Source organism: Peromyscus maniculatus, chromosome 4, assembly GCF_049852395.1.
Source record: "Peromyscus maniculatus bairdii isolate BWxNUB_F1_BW_parent chromosome 4, HU_Pman_BW_mat_3.1, whole genome shotgun sequence".
Lineage (NCBI taxonomy): Eukaryota > Metazoa > Chordata > Mammalia > Rodentia > Cricetidae > Peromyscus > Peromyscus maniculatus.
Window position 1 is genome coordinate 133548072 of NC_134855.1, and position 16871 is coordinate 133564942.

At 47.5% G+C, this 16871-nt stretch overlaps 1 protein-coding gene across 1 annotated transcript; it reads left to right on the forward strand.

Moving 5' to 3' along the window:
- The first annotated feature begins 1838 nt into the window (after positions 1-1838).
- Positions 1839-15785, forward strand: LOC143273041 (vomeromodulin-like). Its single transcript, XM_076570924.1, has 15 exons — positions 1839-1894; positions 4073-4352; positions 6397-6886; positions 7194-7295; positions 7981-8136; positions 9006-9090; positions 9431-9488; positions 9870-9940; positions 11040-11186; positions 12189-12311; positions 12480-12547; positions 12816-12846; positions 13954-14014; positions 14730-14809; positions 15530-15785. The coding sequence occupies exons 2-15, from the start codon at positions 4085-4087 to the stop codon at positions 15551-15553; spliced, it is 1764 nt and encodes a 587-aa protein (XP_076427039.1). The 5' UTR covers positions 1839-1894; positions 4073-4084; the 3' UTR covers positions 15554-15785.
- The last annotated feature ends 1086 nt before the right edge of the window (positions 15786-16871 follow it).

Consider the following 16871-nt stretch of genomic DNA (forward strand, 5'->3'; position numbering starts at 1 on the left):
GAGGCTGTTCGAAGGGCCAAGCAGGATGATAGGAAGACCGCTCTATGCCCAGCCTGTGGGGAGCCGGAACAGGCATGAGTGACCTCCAGTCAAATAACCCCATCCTTCTTTGGACCTGTGATCGCACTAGACCCTGTGACATCATGGACAGGGGATTAACCCCATTCTTCCATCCTTCTTTGGACCTGTGATCTCACCAGACCCTGTGACATCATGGACAAGGGATTAACCCCATCCTTGTTGGACCTGTGATCGCACCAGACCCTGTGACATCATGGACAGGAAAATGGCAGACCCTGCAGGGATGGAAGCCCCACAGACTTCTTTGGAAGTGGAAGGGAAACCTCACGCCCAGGAAACAGGCATGGAAGCTTGAGAACCACAAGATGAGAGATGAGGCAGAAAGGAGTCAGGCTTCCCTCCAGACAGGGACTTATTAAGTACAACCAGACCATGAGAGACCACTGACACCATTCATGCCTCATTCTGTTACTGAACTCAGGGTCACACCCTGTGCCCCATCCGACAAGCCAGGTTTGGATGCCTGTTCTCAATAAGACAATTAAAAGCCAGATAGATGAATGTGAAAAGCACAAAAAGGAGACTTAATCATTATATCTACTGTGGGAAGCAGGACAAAGGGATCCAGTGACACACCATCTCCCCCATCAAGACCCTTTGTAGGGTCCTGGCATGAGGTTCAGGCTAAGTAGAGGCCAGAGTTCTATACAGCTAAGCAGTCCCAGCCAGGATGTGCTTGCTCCATCACTGTCCCCCTGAGGTCTCTGTTGCAGGGGGTTAATGAGCCTGCAGCTGTGAAATCCCTTCCAGGACATTTCCCACCTCTGGCAGGCACTAAGCTCCAGCCTTTCTGCTCCCAAACTGGGATTCCAGGGAACATTTCCCATTCCCCACAATGCCTTGTTTCAGTCTGCTTGCTAGTGGAGCTACCATTGTCTTTTTAAAATATCCTAATCTTGAGCAGGCCTCAGCCTCAGCATGCCCATCCTTGTTGGACCTGTGATCTCACCAGACCCTGTCACATCATGGACAGGGGATTAACCCCATCCTTGTTGGACCTCCACAGGGAGAAGAAAGGAAAGGGATAACACCCAATTATCTAACTTTCCTGTTTAACAAACTCAGGAGCAGCACTGTACTCAGGCAAGTTAAGTTAGTCCCTAGGTACATTCACCTGCATCCCTTGCTCATTGTTACATCGTTATATTACTAGATGTTACATGTCAATCATGTCTGAGATGGTCTTGTAGTTATATTACTAGATGTTACGTGCCAATCATGTCTGAGATGGTCCTGTATCATGGATTCCTGACAATCACTCTGTATTGAGTATCACCTTTATCAGGGCACTGTTAGGAGCCATCAAGGGAATCTCAGAGGACTGATAACTGTCATCCTTATGGCCCTTTCCCTCTGGTTATTTACCCAACACAAGACAGCAAGATTGAGGTATAAAAAGAAAGAGAGAAAAATCAGCAACTGAGCACGATAAACCTCAGGAAAGTCTAGATCAGAAGAATTCATAGTCTTCTCCTCCTACTACGGTTAAGTACAAAAAACAAAGAACCACCAGACCCCTAAGGCCATTACAATCTGTGTGGTGTGCCTACCTCTGCCATCCGAAGACCAGCTCTGACAGGCACAGGGACATGCCAACAAAAGCAAGGACAAACAGCAGCTGCTGATTTTGGAAAGAATACTGCATCACACCTGTCTTATCAGCACATCTAGATCATGCCCCTTCCTCTATGGTGACCTTTCTAGGAGATAGTGAATGCCTATAAAAATGGGGTGCCCCTTTGGGGCAGACAGTCAGAGGCAGGAGCAGGAGGAGAAGCAGCTTCTGAAGACGTTGACCCTTCAGAGGGGAAAGGTAGGACTGCCCAGAGGGATGCACTAAGAATGGCAGGCCAGATAGAAAGGACTATGGGACAGGTCACCTCTGGACAGATGACTAGGTCTTATTCACTGACAATCTAGAACGTTCCTCTGCTACTGAAATGCGGGGGTTCTGGGACTAAAGTGGGCTGGTGGGTGACAAGGGAAAATTAGGAGACTGTTTTCTGAAGAACACAGTTTGATTGCTGGAACATTTAGACAGATCCATTAAGGCAGCATAGTCATGAACTCATTAACAGGCACACATGCCTCGATTTTCCAGAGAGGGGGTTTAGATGAATGCCATGCTGTTTGGATTTCCCACAGGTAGAACAGCAAAGGCAGAAGTCTGGTGGATATGTGCTGAGATCTATTTTTCAAAAAGGCAATTTATTCACGGCAAGGAATTGTCACTGGCTTCTGTTTACTGAAACCACTTACTGATGGTAACGGCAGCAGAGGGCTGGCTTTTGCTAGTGACTGCACCTGGTGCCAACCGAAACCATCACACCTTCCTTCCAAGATTCACCAACTTATCAGACACAGGCTAGCTCAGCTCTGGGAAGACAAACTTCCTGTAGACTACTGAAGTATGCAAAGAGGACAGGGCATGGCCAGGTTCAAAAGATGAAAGGAAAGGGATTATAGATAATATTTTTAGAATGAGATCAAGTAATTACCAGGGTAGTACCAGTCATGGGTGGAGTAGTCACTTGATGGACAGGTATGTCACAGGAGCCTCTCTGTGTCAGGCTGCAGTAGTGTTTCTGGATATTAAGGGTTATAGCTGGAGTCTTGATAAATGATCCTTGTTTTTAAGAACACATGTGCAGGGTGCTCTCTATCATAAATAATATATTCATTGCAGGGTCACAATTTGAGAGAAGTGACCCCCATGGTGATTATGACAGTGTGCTGAAAGGTGGGAGCAAAGACCCACACCCCCAATTTTACAAAGCTGACAGGTGAAGGAGGACAAGTGGGAAGAAATGACACAGTGCAACTCATATCTTAGGGGGAAATGTCATGGGCACATGCCTAAGGACCATTCTAAATGTTAGAAAGAGGACAGGTAAATCAGTCAGCGGGTAAAGGTACCTGCCACCAAGCCGGATGAACTCAGTTTGGTCCCTAGAACCCACACAACAGAAGGAAAGAACAAACTCCATCAATTTCTCCTCTGACTTGCATTCCCATGACTTAGAACACACATAACCACCAATGGAAAGCAATGAATAAATGTAATTCCAAGACTTAAAGAAATGCCAGGAATGGGGTGTATGGCATTAATCCCAACACTGGAGGGACAGAGGCCACAGTTTTCTCTGATTTCAAGGCCAGCCTGAACTAGAAAGCAAGCTTCAGGAAAGTAGAGGAAGACCGTCTCAAGAATAAATAAGCAAAAAATCAAGGTAAATGTCAGAGACAAAACACTCAGAGAATAAGCATAAGCAAGGAATCTGAGAAGGTGAGATGGGAAATAATCTCCAGAAGTCACCAACACAGCTCAGATCCACCGTGAATAAGTCCACCACCCAAGACAAGGGAAACCAGGATAAGAATGAGACCGAATGCCTAGCTTTGCTAACACAATTCGATTAGATGCCTCAGGAAAAGTCAAATACTAACTACTCACTAAGAAGATATTTAGGGGAAGAGACCTGAGATTGTAGCTAAGGACACAACTGGACATGTTCACAGACAGGAACTGGGATATTGCCAGGGCCCTAAGGACATTGCTCAGTGCTTCAGCAATGGTGTAACATGGGCAAGTCTTGTGTACAATCTCAGCACTGAAAAAGAAAAGAGGGGCAAAATTTATATTTGGGATAATACCAAGTATATTATATCTTATGGCGGCACAAGATAGCAGGAGAATATATATATATACCCATGGAGTCAGACCTCAGGACAAGGCTCACCTTCATTGACATGCTACAGCCAATCCTGACAGTACAATTACCCATGGCAGAAACAGGAAGAGCAAAGAGTTGCTCCACAAGATGCTAACTAGCATGTATCAGAACATGTTCCCACAAACAGAGGAGAAATTGGGGTGTCAATAATGTGAAAAACATGCTCTTACCAGAGCCAGGGAACCATCTACACAAAGTAACATGACAGCTCTAAGGCCTGTGGTGAACGTGATAAGTGACCCATTTCTCCTCTGCAGGTTTCACCCACAATGATGTGGGCTCTCTCAGCCGTGGTCATCATGTTGAGCATCCAAGCAGGAACACTTGACCTGGTGGAAACACCCCCAGGGGTGAGCAGTCTCCCTGTTGCTATGCCCAATGTGAGCACTCTCCCTCTTATCATACCAAGCCACCCACACCTCAAAGGTTCCTCCAACAGCCAAGGCTTGCCTCCCAGAAAGCATCCAGCTGCCCCCAAAGGAGGCAAGTGTGCACCTGCAGCCAGATACTTCCTCGCCAGCGGCAAACTCCACGACTGTAAGTAAGACTCACATTTTGGGTCCTGTCCACACCTTCCATAGTCTGCTCATTTCTAGCTCAGAGAAGGTTCAGTCAACCTTCTCAACAAGTGAATTTCAAACATGATGACCCTGTGGCATCTGCTTGGTGCCTAGAGAGAGAAGGGAACTTGGGTCATGCCTAGAAATTCTGGCTCAGCAAGGGCTGAATCTAGCTCATCCTACAGCTCTGGGAGATGGTGAAGCTGAGTGTAAGGTAACTATTCTTAGTCCGGGACTGACTTATGCTACCCTGGACAAAGGAAATGTCTGACCCCAAAGCTGTCTCTCTATTTGCCTTCCAGTGGATTCTTACCACTTAGAGACTGTGCCATGCCACAGGGTTTCTCCTTGCTGGGCCTCAAGACTGGCTACACTCCCACAGTTGATTTACCCTCAGCCTAGTTTTCAGAACAGAAAGCAGAACATTCACAATCGGCCTGCAAGCCCTTGATCACACGTGCTCTCCTGAGACACCCATTTCAGCCTTTCTCTGACATACACTTTGGTCCAGGAGATGAGAAATTCTTCTCCCTAAGATTCTCAAAGGCTGAGAATACAGGAACCTGGGTAGTTAAAAGCATGACAAAGAGATGATTCTGCTTCAGAAACAGGAACTGGTTAGGTCTCATGGGCTAAAGAACAACAGGAAACACTTCGTAGTTCCCTGGAGGTTCTGTGCAGCAACACTCCAGTAAAGACCTGCATCAGAGAGAGCATGATGGGATGAAGATGGAGGCCATAACCCACTCACCTGTCATAGTGGCCAAGTAACACCCCTCATAAGTCCAAGATTCCAGACACAGAACTCTGGGCAAAGAAGGGGCGGCTAGGATGTAAGACATGCTTCCGTGGACTGCCTCAACCATAACTCTGCTGAGCCAGAAATGCCCTTTGGACCAATCAGCCACAGCTCTGCAATAGACAAGGCTGACAACAAACAACACTTCACTGACATTTTTTTCTGTGCAGTTCCTACTAGAGCCAGACAGACAGGCAAGTGAAGGTAGCATTAGAGTGGTTTGACTGTATTCTAGGTCACAGAATGACTCTCAGCCTCTTCTCTACTACACTAGATCTCTCCTTTCTTACTTCTACCACATGGAGGGAAATACATCATAGGCCCCTGAATGCCTATGAGTGCTTAAGCCTTGAGGAAATGCAAAGGCTACCCAACATAGCATATCCAAGTAAAAATCATCTGTAAAGACTAATGATATGAAAATGAGTCAAAAGAACAGAGGAGACTTGGACGGAAGGGCCTAGAAAGAAAGAATAACTGTGCTTGTCTATTCACTACCCTCCTGCTTCTGCAGTCCCTCCACCTTACAGTAGATATCCACAATCATAACCTTTATACTTCATCGGGAAGCCATGCACCATATCCAATTATAAGACTCCAACAAACACAGAGGATGGGGATCAGAATACCAATGAGGACCCTGAGGACTAGAGCTGATACTGAGCACCAGACACCAAGACAAAAACAAAAATTAACTAAATAAAGCTGGCCAGATGGCTCATTCCTTAACAGGACCAGTCAAGAATGCAAAACGTGTGTGTGTGTGTGTGTGTGTGTGTGTGAGAGAGAGAGAGAGAGAGAGAGAGAGAGAGAGAGAGAGTGAGAGAGAGACAGAGACAGAAACAGAGAGAGACAGAGACAGAGACAGAGAAAGAGATTTGTCACTAGAAGGAAAGAAGGAGGCAAGACAAATGAGGACAAGAAAAATGACACACACAAATGAGATTCCTCCTCACTCCACACCCAAGTATCTTTGAAGCTAACAGTCTCATCACAAGTTAGCATCAGTGTAGGACCAGCAGCAGCTGTGGACAACAGGGAAGGGGGATCTCTCAGACAGAAGGTCATTCTTAACTAGGGCAGGAGAAGCACTAGAACTTGGAAGGCAGAATTCAAAGTTCCTATGTACCCCATATTTCAAGATGTCATCTTCCCAAAGGAGGGAGCTAGGGATGAACTGAATAGAAAACCCACAGCGGGACTGTCTCTTGATCTTTTTCAGATCTCATGGACACTCTGCCCCCACAGATCGAGGAACTTGTGAAGTGTAATGGCGTTGGCATGGGAGGCGTGCTTGGGACAGTGATGTCCACACTGGACAACCTTGACCTGCTCTCACTCTTAGATCCCACCTCCCTCCTAGAAGGGGCAGGAGGTCTTGGCCTAGATGGTCTCCTAGGCCCAAAAGGGGATGAGGAGTCCTCAAAGTCCTCCTCAGGGTCCAAGGCCACTGGAGGACTCAACAACCTACTCCCAGGGGGCAAGGGTGGCCTGGGCAGCTTGCTAAATCTCGGTGGAGACAAGGACTCTGGCAAAGGACTCCTGAAGGGAGAGGGACTCTCCAACATCAAGAAGACCCTGGGTGGCGCGGTGGAAGACGTAGAACATCTGAAAGAATCTGTTGAGGCCAAGGTGAAGGATATCCTCCCAGAAGACATCAAAGACACATTTTCAGATCTGCTCAAGATAAACCTCCAAGAGCTTGTGCTCGAGTAAGTGCTTCCTTGACAATTCTCTGGGCTTCTGGACAAACCCACTGCCCACTGGGAACACTGACCCTCAGTCTACAGCAAGCCCGGTGACAGCCACCCTTTCATAGAGAGAGACTGACTCCCACTGGAGCTCTGCAAAATAGGACCAGGAGGTCTTGAGTTTAAACCAGGGGGTAGAAAGGGCAGCTCAGGGATCACAGGACTAGCAGCCCTTAGCTGGTGAGGAACTGGGTGCCTCAGACCTATTCCTCAGGAGGGCCAGGCTGTTCCTATGAAGCAGAACTGAGTCTCTGTCATCACTCTGCAGGTTCAAGGTCGACGAGGTGAGAGAGGAGAGCACAGACATCACCATGGAAGCTGATGAGATCCAAGTCCACTCCACAGCCACTGCCATCTTAGGTGGAAAAGGGTGAGCCTGTTTCCACCATGACTGCGGGGTCACTGAGGATTAGGATATGTGTACCCTATCCTAGAGCCAGATGACAAGGTCACAGAGACAGAGAAAGGAGGATCAGCTATTGCAGGCAAGCCTGGCTTACAGCGTGAGACCTTGACTCAGAAAATAAAAAATTAGATAGATGGATAGATACATACATACATATAAACATACATAAATTCATAGATACATACATAGACATTTTCATAGATAGAAACACATATAGATACATAGAAAAACTGACAGATAGACAGACAGACAGATGATAGATAACCTGCCTTGTCCTAAGCTTCTTCTGTTAAGAAGCCAAGCATTTCTCCTGATTGACTTCTTTTACGTATTTCCACAAAAACTCAAAAGGCCTAAGTGCTAGACTTGGAAGTGAACTTATGGCTAGTAGCTTGTGCCACCAACGACAGGTGACCTCCTCAAGGCTGGGTAAGACAGTTATTTGTCAAAAAGTAACTGACTACCACAATAACCACCCTCTTCATTCTCTGGCATGGGACTGAGAGGCGAGGAACATGTGGACTAGGAAACGCAGTCCTCTCCTCAAGAGGATGACCTTCACCACAGCATCAGCCTGATTCCCAAATGCCTAGCCCTCCGCTCAAGGCCCATGTCTCAGGCAGTATTTCATTCACATTCCTCTCCACAGCGTACTTGGACCTGTCATCACCCTACTGAAATTTGAATCTAACTTGGATGTGACAATGAAAATTGCTGTTTCCTCCAACAACACAAAATGTGTCAACCTTGACGTCCAAGACACCCATATCAAGGTCAACGAAATGAAAATACAGTTAATAGAGACGTACGTAACAGCTTCTATCCTTCTACTGAATCAATTCAAAAGTGTGTCAAAAGGCCCTGCTGCTGGGCCAGAGGAGAGCTGGTCCACCATAGTCCTCTAGACAATCAGGAAATGCTAGGAGAGCTATCAACATTCCTCTGTGTTCAACAACAGTCTTCTCACATCTACCTTCCAGCTTTCCTACTGATTCTATTTAAGGGACTCCTCCTATGTTTTCCCTAAAAGAAACCATGAGGCCACATGGTGAAAATCTCTCTGACACTTTTGTGGGCAAGCTACCTACCTCTCCTCTCCTGGGCCAACCAGAGATTCCAAGCCATTCTGACTAGGTAATAGTAGCCATTCTGACTAGGTAATAGTAGCCATTCTGACTAGGTTAATAGTAGCCATTCTGACTAGGTTAATAGTAGCCATTCTGACTAGGTAAGTAATAGTAGCCATTCTGACTAGGTTCACACTAGGAAGCTAGAAATGCTTCTCCCCATACATACCCGCTTTGACATTCTTTCCCTCCCTCTGCTATCCCCTACGCAGGAGTCACTGTAATTTCTCTAACTAGAGCTTAGCAAGTTCTGAATTCAGATCCACAGCTACACCAAGACCACAGACAGGTCTATGGACAAATGTCTTCTGGTGTCTGAAGGATGGATCCATCCAAGGAGACCTCTGAGCCAGGTATCCTGTGCTTTGGCCAGGAACCTATGCATCTTCCTTAAAGACTAAAGACCAAGGCAGGAGGTCAGGACTCACCCACACATTGAGAACCGAAACATCATCCTGACTCCTTCATCAGTGAGTCGGTCTGTCTAAGACATGCACAAATCTAGAAACATGACGATCACTCATTTCAACACATATGTCTTTCACAGTGTCACAGGAACTGTGCCTCTCCCTGTGCCTCTGCCCTTGAATAATATCGTCGCAATACTGCTGACAGCAGAAATGAATGAGAATGTAAGTCCAGGGAAGGGAGTAGTTCCCTCAGAGACCTAAATCACTGGGGGACTAGGAAAGAATCATGCAGCTTTGTAAATGACCAGCTGCTGGGACAGATTTAGGAACAAGGGACACCTGGAGCCCAAAGGCCAGTGTGACCAGGAAGCTCCTCTGAGCATATGTCCAGCAGCAGAATTAGAAGACACGAGATTTGGGAATAGTGGATGACTTCTGCCCATAAGAGGTCAGGGAACTAGCTCAGCAAATGGGAAAGCCAGGGGGAGAGGGGGAGGAGGTTGACTGATAAGACAGACTAATGATGCTCCCTCAGCTAAGCTAACCTCTGGTGACTTCACAGCTGCAGAAATCCAACTCCTGTGCCATTGTCCTCAAGGACTTCAATGACTGCAAGAATGGTGAGTACTTCCTGGGTGTCCTTTGTCAACAGTCTCAAGTGGCCCGGGGACCTTGGGGAACTTCATAGGGGACATACCACAGAGATTGGGCCTCTGAAGGTCTACCTAGACAGTCTCCTTCTCCAAGGGGATTTTAACCTCAGATTTACAAAAAAAAAAAAAAAAAAAAAAAAAAAACTACATCCTCATGTCCTCATGTGTAAACCCAAAGCTCACGGCATCCTTTGAGATGTGGAAGCATTCAAGGCAGCACCTTGTGTCTGGCAGACAGACAGAAGCAGCTGTCCATACTGGTATATCGGGCAGACCAGCTGAGGCACAACAGTCATCATTGTCTGTCCGGGCACTCCCCATCCCTCCCTCCCTCCCTCTCCTCCACAGCTACCGGCTTATTCAAGTACCAGGTTCAGAGTACCAGGATCTCTTCCAAAGGACTTTCCATTTTCTACTGTGTAAGTACTCATGGCATTGCGTTGACACCCGGCTGAAGGCTGGAAGCACACCGGAGCCCAAACAGAGATCAGAGAGTCAGGACAGTGAGATGATCTGCTCAGTTCTCACCCTCATCTGTCCTGGGGTCAGTCTCCTGAGTGCCCATCAGGACATGGTCAGCTAGTGCTCTTCTCCATTCCAACCCACAGGACAATGGCCTGTGAGGAGCTCCCACAGAGAGAACCATAACTTGTCTCAGCTCAGCTCTCCATTCTCAGTGGACTATACACAACACAACAGAGTCAGCTCCTCCAACCACCCACTACCCAAAGTCAGGGAGGCAAAACCAGGCTGGGACAAGCTTGAAGAGAGGGGACATAGTGAGCTCAGCTTCTCTTCTGGAAATCCATCAAAAAAGCTGCACTCAGATGCTGAAGCACAAATCCATGCACATTCAGGATGCTGTTCCTCAACAACCTACAACACACACCAAGGACAGCAGCTGAGGGTCAGAACCTCCTACACACGAAGCCATGCTTCCCAGAGAGTATGAATCGCTCTAAAGTCAAGTAAAAACTAAAGGATCTGTGCATGGGACACGAGGAAACCCCAGTGGTGTTAGGCCTAAGTCTCCCTCCTCTGTTCCTGTCTGAATCTTCCAACATCCCTCCAAAAGGATTATAGCTCAGAAATATGAGGGTGGAATGCATAAAAAAAAGAAAAAATGAAATGGACAGATAGACAGACAAGCAGACAGATAGAAAGATTATTCAAGAATAGCCTTAACATGTACGAACTTATTCCTCCATGTGATGGTTTATGAAACAAAGGAGGGAGGGAGATACAGAGAGAAAAGGAGGATGGAGACACAGGGGGAGACTGGCCCTCAGTTCTGAAGAACTGGGACAAGGAGAGGAAGCAATATTAAACACACATCTTCATGAAGTCCATCATAAATGACCGACTCACCTGCAGGTGAGGATTCATGGCTTCTGGGGAAAGCCTGGCTGCCCTGAGCCCTGCTGCACTGCCCTGCACGGTGAAGCCAGGCCACAAGGCCTTCCCTCTCCTTCCAGTCTCCTAATCTTACACAGCTGTCTCGCTGCTTCCCCTCCTTAGGCGGAATTCAATTTGGGGAAAAAAACAGTGCCTGTGCCTGGAGGTCGGCTGCCTCCAGATCCCAAAAATGCCACCATTTCTGTAACTATGTCCACCTCGATGTTGAAGATACTTTTAATATATGTAGCCAAGCAGAGCTCTGTCAAGGTGAGTGTCCTCCATCAGCCTCAGGTCTGCACTACTCTGGACGACAGCTGAGACCGTCACTTCTGAGGGAAAAGGTAGAGATATAAATGAGATATGAAGGTTGTGTGATTTTTTTTTTCTAGTTTCTTGAGACAAGGTTTCCTTGTGTAATCCTAGCTGTCCTGCAACTACCTCTGTAGACTAAGCTGGCCTTGAACTCACATAGATCTGCCTGCCTCTGCCTCCCAAGTTCTAGGATTAAAGGCATGTACTCACTGCCCAGCAAGATCTGAAGGTTCTTGCAGAGATGGATAAGACCAATGCCACATGACACACATCATCCTTAGTGATCAAGAAGGAGCCTTGATGTCATCAGTGGGGCTCAGAAGCAGGCAAGGGGTGGGGAGGGTAAATATTATGAGTGTGTCGCCCACATGCCAAGCACACGGCCATGTGTCCTTAAATGATCAATGGCAAGTAATCCTCAAAACACAGCTCAATGTAAGAACACGTCTTCATTTTACCGATGCCCTCAAAGGCTCAGTGAGTGGCCAAGTCACAGTAGCAGCAAGGGTACCAGGCTTATCTACCCAGGAGGTACTTTAATATGACCCCCACTAAAGATAGAAGAAGTCTCCCCAGTGAGAAGAGCTCCCATGCTCTAGGTACCATGATCAGGTGACTCAGCCTATCAGGAATCTTCACCACAGAATCCATAAGAGTTCAGCAGAGAGCATCCAAGACACAAGAGCCAAGAAACACACTTCTACTTTGAAAGGCTTGATAGAAATCAACATTTCACAAGGTCTCTGCCCCAACATCCATCCACTCAAGTAAACAGAGGCATGGGGTGAGGATGCACATGTCATTTCTTTTTCTCAGCTGCACCAGCACCCAGCTGGGTGACCAAGCCTACAGAAGCAAAGTCAGTATCTCAACCAAGCCTGAAGGACACATGCCTGACTCATGGTACGGCACCTCCCATCCTCTTCCTCTCACTGACCGAAGTCTTCTTCACAACAGATGAATGACCTGGGTGCCAACATCACCAAAATAGCCTATGCCTTCCAGAAAGACAAACTCCTCGGAGTCACTTATGAGGTTGAAATAACAAAGGACAGTGAGGACTTTGCCACTGGGAAAACGGTGAGTACAGAGAAATGAAGGTTCCCTGAGTTGGAAGAAGGGCAAGGACTTGGATGCATGAGATAAGCTGTCCCCAAAAGACTGAGGCCCAATATACCTTGGAGTCCCCATAACAGAGGGAAATGCCACACCCCCATGTTTCACTCCAGCTCTCTTGTGTCATTTCAGAAATTAATCATCGCTCATAACAGCAAGATTTCAAAAACTAAACTGACACCAGATATCAAAATCAAGAGGTACTACAAGCTATAACTGCACCATCCTCCCGAGGACGTAAAGACCCTGTCAAACACATATGCATGATGGGTTCTGGGAAAATATTTCAATAATTACAGGAAATGGGGGATTTAGGCCTACATGCTCTCATTCATGTGTCCATTCTGCTCAGGAGCTCCTAGTCTACAACTGATTCATTCCAAATCAACTGAGATAAGACTTGAACTCTAAACACCAGTGGTACTGCTATCATGAACCTAACATTTCTCTGTTCTTTGTCGCTGACAGGTCTGAGAACACAGTGGAGCCCCCTGAGGCTGTAAGTTGGTGTGCCCTTGTATACTGACCCATGATAGGTGGGAAATCACGTCAGTGCCAGACACTCTGACTCAGGAATGGGGAAAGAGAGGCCCATGGGTAATAGAGCACACACCTACTGTGGAACAGAACTTCAAGTTCCTACTGGTCTCTGGAGAGCTCTTAAGCCATGGCTGCCCATGCTCACACTCACATCTTCATTGGGGCTACACGGAGCAAACATACAAACACATACATGGAAGACAGAAGATACTGAAAGTCTGGCGCCACATGCTGGAGAGAGGCCCACAGTGGGGCCCAGAGATGGGCTTAGCAAATGTGTACCTTTAGCAGCCTGAGATACAGGGAGCCAATGAAGCAGCAGACTCAGGGAACATTCAGGTTAGCAAACCTTCCATCTCTACTTAGCACGGAAGAGACAGGATGATCCTGGCTCTGAACTAAGTGATAAAGACTGTGTAGGATTGACCCCTGACCTCATAGAGACACCCAAATACAGTAGTTTATGCCAAGATCTGTCCCCGGATGTTAGAGAGCAGAGTTTAAGGAGTGTCCTTTCTGTGCACACAGTGGGGTGTGTTTACAGTGGCACCCTAACCCAGTTCACAGAAGCCTGACTTCCCACAAAGAGGGATGAGCAGTGAGAAGGAAAAGGAGGTGTAGAAGCAACACCATATGCTCTCAGAGGAGGGTCAGATGAGAAGAAGGGAGCATCATAACATGGAGGGACCCAGACCTATGTCCTCAAACCATATCACAGCAGGCAGCAGAGACCACCAAGTGCAAGGCTCCCAACCTTTGACCTCCTAGTCGCTCCTGAAGTCCCAAAGCCACCTGCTGGAACTGTAGCAAGGTGGCAGTAAACAGGACAATGCCTCTGCTCATGGAGCCACAAGGGCAACAAACCCCAATAGGAACCCCAAAACTCCCAGAGACAGGAGCCCTAAGGATACAGGAGATCCATCTCTATATTTGACCTTGACATGTGACAGACCTGTCCAATAGAGAAAGCCCACAGAAACCTGCAGCCTGAGCTAATACTCCTGGGCCTTGAGGACAATTGGAGGGCTGCAAGGCTCTACTGAAAATGTCCTCCTGTGTCCTGCAGAAGGAAGAGGTGGAAGGCATTATGGTTGAAGTCATGAAGAAGGCCTGGTCTTCCTTCAATGGTATGTGGAATTAATGATGCTGACAGCTGGCACAGTGAGTGCCCCATGAGAGGTGCCGGGCATGACACATGTGGGACACTAAACCCTAAGTGCAAGGCCACCCTGTCACCTGCTGGGTTATCCATCACCTTCTCTATCAGAAATGACAGCATCATAATGGTATAAAGGGAACACAGATCAAATTGCCTCCTCTGGAGCTCCCAGGAAGTCCTGTCCGCAGGTACCTGGGACCAAGACCACTAGGGTATACACCTGGACAGTGGACCTGGGTCACCCACCCCTAAAGACATTTGGGTTGTGACACTTGAAGGTGATATCTTAACCTCTTTGGACAACAATGATGATGGTGCCACAGGCCAGGAATACACGTTCCTGGTTGGTTCTACCGTGCTTGTCAATAGCATTCTGATCTTCTAATGTTTGTGTCACCCCTGTCAGGTCCTGTTGTGAGGCAGTGTGTCATTTCTCATCAATGGTAGGAGACCACCAGGTCCCCACCTGCTTTGGGGCCTTCCTTCCCCTACACCGTATCTTGCCTCCATTCTATAGGCTGGGGATGGACAGCATTCATGACACCGTATTGAATGTGTGTGGCAGTGACTCCTCCTAGGGCCACATACAGGTCAGAGATGCCAAGTGTGGCTGTGGTCACACAAGCCACCCAGGTTCTCATGTCCCTTAACTGCTGTCACAAGATGGTACTTCCTTATTTCAGAAATGTTTCAACAAATGAATGTTCCGGAAGGAGTGACTACATTTACCCTAAAGGATGCCAATGTCAGACCGCTGAGATCGGTAAGAAACCGAAATACAACTCTTCCTTGCTCGTTTGTCTTCCTTCCCTTTGCCTCAAATACAGGACCTCACATAGATTCCCAATCCTGCCTGTACGAACGACCAGTGTGAAATTAACCCAGAGAACAGCAGCTTCTCTCACAGGACTCACACCTTAGGCTGTGCCTGGCCCCACACTTGCCTGCATCCGGGCCCACATCAATTCCTAGAGGGTCCGAATGACAGAAAGCAGCACTTGCTCAGGCTGGCTGTTCATGTTCTCATTCTTTCCTACCCACCCTGTCAGGGCCAGGGAACCTGCACAAGCCAGCCTTGATCAGGGCACCGATCAGATGGGTGACATCTGATCGACAGCCACAGTGACAAGAATCACATCCCGCAGCAGCTCTGAATAATAGTGAAAGTGTAGCTACTGACAGCCAGCACTGTGCAGGGCCAGCAGGTGGTTCACTCAGGATCCCGTGACCCCAGAGTCGGTGCCTTGTGCCTGCTGTCTCTGGGTGGACCCCGACTGCATCCACACAGATCCCCTCCTGCCAGAGGCTTCCCCTTCAAGCTCCTTCTCTCCTAACCTAAGCTCTCCAGGGTGCTCTCCAGGTGCTCTCTCCCCACCCCTGAAGCAGTGCTATGTGATCTGCTGGGCTGTGGGTTAGCGCTCACCATGCCTGCAGTCAGCTTCTGAGGTTAAAGGCAGTAATCACTGTCTTTCTCTCTCCATAGAATCACCTTCAGGCAGCAAACTGAAGCCAGCGCTACTGAAGCCAGGCAAAGTACTGCGAGACATTGACAGCCTCTGTGGATCTTTTCCATGCAACCTTGAAGCCCCATCCTTCTGATTAAGGAAACAATAGCAGTAGTCCCCTCAGCACGCTCAGGATCCTCTGCCTTGATTGACAAGGGAAAGAAGAACAGTTCGAGGTCATGGGCATTGTTGTAATAGCTCCTTAATAAACACTCTCTGCACGCAAAAGTAAAAGATGACTCATGTCTCAACTCTGGTACATGTTTGTGAGCATGCAAACTATTTCTTTTTTTTATTTTATTTTATTTTACAATACCATTCAGTTCTACATATCAGCCACGGGTTCCCCTATTCTCCCCCTCCCACCCCCTCCTCTTACTCCCAGCCCACCCCCCATTCCCACCTCCTCCAGGGCAAATCCTCCCCCTGAGGACTTGGATCAACCTGGTAGACTCAGTCCAGACAGGTCCAGTCCCCTCCTCCCAGACTGAGCCAAGTGTCCCTGCGTAAACTCCAGGTTTCAAACAGCCAACTCATGCAATGAGCACAGGACTTGGTCCCACTGCCTAGTTGCCTCCCAAACTTGTTGATGTAACCAACCGTCTTATTAAATAAGAAACACAGAAACAATGTAAAAGAGAAAGCCGAGAGGTCAGAGCTCAGAGCTAAAATCTCACCCTTCCTCCTGCTGTCCCAGCTTCGCGAAAAGAGACCTACTTCCTGTCGGTTCGTATTTTTAAAGTATGTTGTTCTGCCTTCTCATTGGTTGTAAACCCAAACACATGACTGCCTCGTCACTGTCTGAATGTACAGCCCCCTAGGTCTTAAAGGCATATGTCTCCAATGCTGGCTGTATCCCTGAACACACAGAGATCTTATGGGATTAAAGGCGTGTGCCACCACCGCCACACTCTTGCTATGGCTCTAATAGCTCTGACCCTGAACACACAGATATCTATGGGATTAAAGGCGTGTGCCACCACCGCCACACTCTTGCTATGGCTCTAATAGCTCTGACCCCCAGACAACTTTATTTATTAACATACAATCAAATTAATATTTCAGTACAAATCAAAATAATATTTCAATACAATTAGATTACCACCACACAAACTGATCAAGCCAATCAACTGTCTCACCTATTCAGAGGGCCTGATCCAGCTGGGGGCCCCTCAGCCTTTGGTTCATAGTTCATGTGTTTCCATTCATTTGGCTATTTTTTTTTCAATAATTGAGTAAAACTGAAATTTATTATAAGCCACAGTTGTCCTAGGGACCTCCATGCTATATATATATAGCCTCCATGGTTCTATGGGTTGT

Bases quoted from the DNA above. Each gene is read 5' to 3' on its own strand.
- LOC143273041 (XM_076570924.1), top strand. From the start codon at position 4,085: ATGATGTGGGCTCTCTCAGCCGTGGTCATCATGTTGAGCATCCAAGCA. The intron at 12,847-13,953 runs GTAAGTTGGTGT...TGTGTCCTGCAG, and splicing joins CAGTGGAGCCCCCTGAGGCT to AAGGAAGAGGTGGAAGGCAT. The intron at 14,810-15,529 runs GTAAGAAACCGA...CTCTCTCCATAG, and splicing joins ATGTCAGACCGCTGAGATCG to AATCACCTTCAGGCAGCAAA.